The following is a 5,717-nucleotide window of genomic DNA, read 5'->3' as shown; positions in this document are numbered from 1 at the left end:
GGTAATTAAACAAAGTTTTGCTCACTCAGTGTATTTTTGATTTTACAGCTGGGTAATTTTGTTGCAGTAGCATGAGATAGCTTAATTTAAAACTCTGAATTGAATAAAAAATGACAAGGAGACTAAGCAGTTAATAATAAAATAAGAACAAATAAAGAAATGACTAATGATAGCACAAATAAAAAATAACGATAGGCCTACAAATGAAATAAATTGCTTTTTAGTTTTTTCAGGTAGGTCTAACACACAGTAGGGCTGTTAAGAGATTTTTTTTTTTACCAATTATCCAAATAATGTTTAATTCTAGAAAGTAAAAAAGGATTTTTTACACGGCACCCCTGCTCTCGACAGACGGCACCCCGGTTGGGAAACACTGGTCTATACAACTGCACTTTTTTGTCTTAAATGAACACTAGAGGAAAACCTGCTGTGCAGACATTCGCAAAGATTAAGTAGTGTGAAACGGTGACCTCCTCACATAAATCAAGGGGCATATAAAGAAAGCTTTATCAGGGCATGCTGAACGTGACAGCTCTACTGACCTATCCCTGACTGATGCTTCTTGTAGTTGTCTCCAAAGGCAACCAGGCTAATAGCAATTGACTGCAGGAATGGACGGATGGCAGGAGTAAACTAAAGGTAAAGCGAACAAGATATTCAGCTGGATAATTTTCACCGTAAAACAAGAAACATATTGCACCAAAAAGTTGACAGCAAAAACAATAATACTGTGAAATATTATTACAATTTAAAATGGTTTTCTATTTTTATAGATTGTAAAATGTTAATGTTACTGTGATTACTCCAGTCTTTAGTGTCACATGGTCCTTCAGAAATCATACAAATATGCTGATTTGGTACTAATGTTTGGAAGCATTTCTTATTATTATCAATGTTGAAAACAGTTGTGCTGCTTAATATTTTTGTAAAATGAGCCATTGATGAATAGAAGAAATAGCATTTATTGAAATATAAATGTTTCTAATATTGTAAATGATCAATTTTATATAACCTTGCTGAATAGTTTTAATTAAATTAAACCGCAATCTTACTGACCCTAACCTTTTGAACAGCAGTGTGCATATATTTTCACATATACATATCTGTGTGTGTCTATAAATGATTTCTGAAGGATCATGTGACACTAAAGAGTGGAGCAATGGCTGCTAAAAAAAATCTGCTTTGTCATGACATATTTTCAAATAGAACACAGTTATTTTAAATTGTATTAATATTTCACAATATTACTGATTTGACTGTATTTTTGATCACATAAATGCAAACATGATGAGCATAAGAGACTTCCTTCAAAAGCATAAAAATACATTTTGAATCCATTTGCCAACAACAATTGAAATAACTTTGGATATCAACCTTATATTAAGTGTATAAACATTGCAATCATTGGTCAATGAAATTCTGAAATTCATAAGCTCATGTGCTCATAAACAAACACACCTGAAATCCAACACAGCGGCCGTAGAAGCAGCCCTTGTGCATGGAGGTGTACTCTCTCAGGAAGCTCTGACTGAGGCCACTCTCCTCCTGGAAGAAGAGGTTGCCATGGCTGTTGTCATGCAGCAGTCTCTGAGCTAGATAGAGCAGCGCCCTGAGCTGACACAGAGCGCTACAGTACGCCTCCATCTCTGCTGCATTGTGGCTCACGCGGAAAAAGATGCTTCGCCTGTTGGATGTGATATAGCGTCCTTTGTGAATGATGTGGAGGAGGCAACAGCGCACCACCTAGAGAAGAGGGTGACAACAAGTGAGATGAGGGCTGAACGGAGGTGTATGCTAGAAAACAATAAGCAAATGCATCAAGCAGGAGAGAGGAAAAGCAATGTAAAACTTCTTAGTGAGAGAAACAAAGTCATTGAAATTAAATGAGGGGAAGGACAAAGACACACCCTCGCAGAAATTAGCCGAAAGGAACAATTCACCCAAAAATTAAAATTTGCTGACTCACCCTCAGGACATCCAAAATATAGTTTGTTTCTTCTTCAGAACAGATTTGGATTAATTTAGCATTATATCATTTGCTCACTAATAGATCTTAAGCAGTGAATAAAAACATTTTATTCTTATATCATTATTAAGCTAATAAAAACATGACTTCAATCTATCACAACTTTAAAAGCGAAATGCTTTGATGGATTTGTTTCTTACAAACATGCAGCTTTTCGCATGTTTAAGGCATTAATTAATTAACTGGAATCGTGTGAATTACTCGTGGATTATTGTGATGTTTGCACTCTCATTCTGACAGCACCCATTCACTGTAGAGGATCCTTTGGTGAGGAAGTTAGCAAGGTGAGCAAAAATAACGACTTTATTTAACGATTTCTTGTCTTCCAGGTCAGTCTCCATCACCATTTACGACAGTACCAAAAATATCTCTATTTGTGTTCTGAAGATGAACGAAGGTCTTACGGGATTGGAACGACATGAGTGGGGAGGAATTAATGACAGAAGTTTCATTTTTGGGTGAACTATTCCTTTAACAACTGCAGGGTTTGTAAACCAGTTAACTATGATGACTAACTGCTGAAAAAGATGCACTGGGAGCAGCTATTTTTATCAGGGAGGAAACACACAAATGACTTCTCTTGCCCTCAAGCTAACTCATTATAAACATAAAAACACAGTCAGAAACGCACCTTAACAAGGGAGCGATATCCATTGGCGGGGATATGAGGGTCAAAGTCAAAATGGTGATAGATGGCAGCGAATCCAGAGATAACAGGCTCCAGGTTCCGGGCGTGCTCCTGGATGGTGGTCATGGCATCCACCAGGCGCTGAGCTGCGTCCCCGGCTTGGCCCTTTGTGGCCCCAGAGAAGAAGGCAGCATTTTCTTCACAGACATCATATAAAGCAGTGAACACTGCCTTGGTGTCCATCACTACATGGAATCAGATGGGTTGAGGACAGAATAATTACTTCAGATTGGCACATACTCTGAAACACTTTAAAGCCAATATAGAGTGATTAAGCTCAGGACAAAAGCCAAGCACTTGCATAGGCTGTGGTTATAAACAGCACTATAAACATTTAATAGATCCGTCAACTGGAAATACTTCAGCCAAAGCACTTCAGAAAATCATTTTCTTCATCCGTACTTTGTCATATTTTCCAGTAAACATCCTTAAAACAAGATAAATGCACTTAAGATTTCATTAAACATTAGGATTTGGTTTAAGAGTACATACATTACCATTACAAAGTTTGGCAACTGAAAGATTTTTATTGTTATTTTTTTATTTATGTATTTTTTTAATAATGCAAGAATGCATCAAACAGATTAAAAGTTATATTTCAAATAAATGCTGTTCTTTTGACTTTTAATTCATCAAAAAAAATCCTGAAATCCTGTTTTTAACATTAATAATAATAAAAACAACAAAAGGATCAAAGTTTGGCAACTGAAAGATTTTTATTGTTATTTTTTTATTTATGTATTTTTTTAATAATGCAAGAATGCATCAAACAGATTAAAAGTTATATTTCAAATAAATGCTGTTCTTTTGACTTTTAATTCATCCTGAAAATCAATAAACCCTAATAAATCCTGAAATCCTGTTTTTAACATTAATAATAATAAAAACAACAAAAGGATCATGAGATTCTCAAGACTGGAATAATAGCTGTGGCTAATGGGAACACAAAGATATAATCTATAAAAACAAGTAAATTTTTTATTTAAGTAAATTTATCATTTTTAGGGATGTTACAATGATCACTGTAAAATAAGACAAAAACAGTTTTAAATAAAATGATTTTTTTAACAATTCAGTGCTTGTGAAAACATACTCAGCTAATAAGTCCTACAACTATCACACAAAGAACTACACATCCAACAGACTCTATGAGGACACATTATGATACACTGTCACCTTGAAGATGCGGACTCTTAAGAAAACTGCAATTGCATGTTTTCTCTATAGGAAAAGACAGGAGCAAACTAAAGGGGACAGAAGCTGCGGACAGTTTCACAGGACATACTAGTGAGTAACCATGGGCATCAGCCTGCTACTGTACAGTCACACACTCATGCACATTTATCTGATCAGGACTGACATGCCAGATACAGACACAATACAGTTGAGTAAGGTCTCTCAGTGACAAGATTAGGTATGGCTAGGTAAATCTGTTGTACTCCGTGACAGACCAGACAAATGAGAGAATCACAAACAACTTCACAACACTAGACAATGGCAGAAATATTGGGACCCCAAACAAACCTTTGTATGTTCTCAGACAAAACCCAAAATGCAAGCAAATACATCTTTAGCGTAATCATTTTTATTGTCAGGTACAAACTTGGGTGCTGCCCCACAACTAAGAGTGATCAAACCTTAAACTACAGTTAAAGAAACTTTCAGTCTTACTTTACATTGGAGTGGAAAGTCATTTTACAAACAACATAAAGGGTTTGTGCTTTGAATGTCGGAATCCAAAGTGCTTACTTAGTTTTCTACATCAAGAGAACATTTTTGTTTACATGAAAAACATTTCCAGTGTTATTTAGAGCTGAATTCCCCAGATACCCTCTTATCTGTTGTACATATGGTTTAAAACTGGCCCTGTCCCTTTTTCTTTCTGCCCTTTACCACAGATAAACCCTCCCAGCATTTGCCCAGTCATTCTCTTCTCAGACTTTCCAAACAGCCTTTTTCCCCATGAAGAAATGACTTTTACTGCTATGCTGGGTTTCAGTTCAGAAGCAGGTATTAGATTACTGACTAAATGAACCTCATGCTTGTGAATGATCTAAATCTTTCATTATGGAAACGTGCAACTAGAGAACCTACCACTCAATCCCTTTACTCACTGAAAGACTTCCAGCACCAGTTTAACACAGCAACACAAACACATGGACACTTGAAAACATTCCAAAGTTAAGAATTCTTAACTTTCAATAATATGAATTCAAGGCTCTTGACCGATTTTTGAAAGAAAAACACTGACAAATCTATTTTAAATCTAGGTTAAATATGAGTTAAGCTTGATTAAAAAAAATCTCACAAATTGTAAAACAAACAAAAAAAAATGTTATCAAAAATCTCCATACAATGGAAGTCCCTCACAGACATTCATCGTAAGCCTGTAACTACCACGACACTACTCTATTAGAAATTAATGTGAAAGGGTTAGTTCACCCAAAAATGAAAATTCTGTCATTAATTACTCACCCTCATGTCGTTCCAAACCCGCAAGACCTTCGTTCATCTTCGGAACACAAATTAAGATATTTTTGATAACCACCGTAGACAGCCCTCCGTAGACAGCAATGCAACTGCAATGTTTCCAGGTCCAGGTCCATCAGTAAAATAGTCCATGTGACGACAGTGGTTCAACCGTAATTTTATTTACAAAGCTACGAGAATACTTTTTGTGTGCAAAGAAAACAGTAATAACATAATTTATTCAACAATTCTTCTGCCCGAGTTACCATCTTATGCCATTTTGGAGAGTACCCCAGAACGTAATTAATGTAATTAACGTTAACGTAATGTTGTTTACGTTCAGCATGCCCGCCGCGCTGTCTACTGAGCGTAAGCAACGGTCATTACATTGATTACGTTCTGGGGTTGAATAAATGTTATTTTCTTTGCACACAAAAAGTATTCTCATAGCTTCGTAAAATTACGGTTGAACCACTGATGTCACATGGACTATTTTACCGATGTTCTTGCTACGTTTCTGGACTTGGGAACATT

At 35.9% G+C, this 5,717-nt stretch overlaps 1 protein-coding gene across 3 annotated transcripts in view; it reads right to left on the bottom strand.

Moving 5' to 3' along the window:
* LOC107699484 (hormone-sensitive lipase-like) overlaps positions 1 to 5,717 on the bottom strand; it is a 35,526-nt gene that overhangs the window by 17,914 nt on the left and 11,895 nt on the right. For all 3 annotated transcript variants that reach the window (XM_016500737.1, XM_016500738.1, XM_016500739.1), the window contains 3 exons: positions 2,658 to 2,899; positions 1,459 to 1,743; positions 543 to 633 (listed from right to left, as the gene is read on the bottom strand). In XM_016500737.1, coding sequence (XP_016356223.1) covers positions 543 to 633; positions 1,459 to 1,743; positions 2,658 to 2,899 — 618 coding nt within the window. The remainder of the gene's footprint in view (positions 1 to 542; positions 634 to 1,458; positions 1,744 to 2,657; positions 2,900 to 5,717) is intronic.

This window comes from Sinocyclocheilus anshuiensis, unplaced genomic scaffold, assembly GCF_001515605.1.
Source record: "Sinocyclocheilus anshuiensis isolate Anshui unplaced genomic scaffold, SAMN03320099.WGS_v1.1 scaffold670, whole genome shotgun sequence".
In the NCBI taxonomy this organism is placed as follows: domain Eukaryota; kingdom Metazoa; phylum Chordata; class Actinopteri; order Cypriniformes; family Cyprinidae; genus Sinocyclocheilus; species Sinocyclocheilus anshuiensis.
This window is presented reverse-complemented; position numbering and strand designations above follow the sequence as displayed.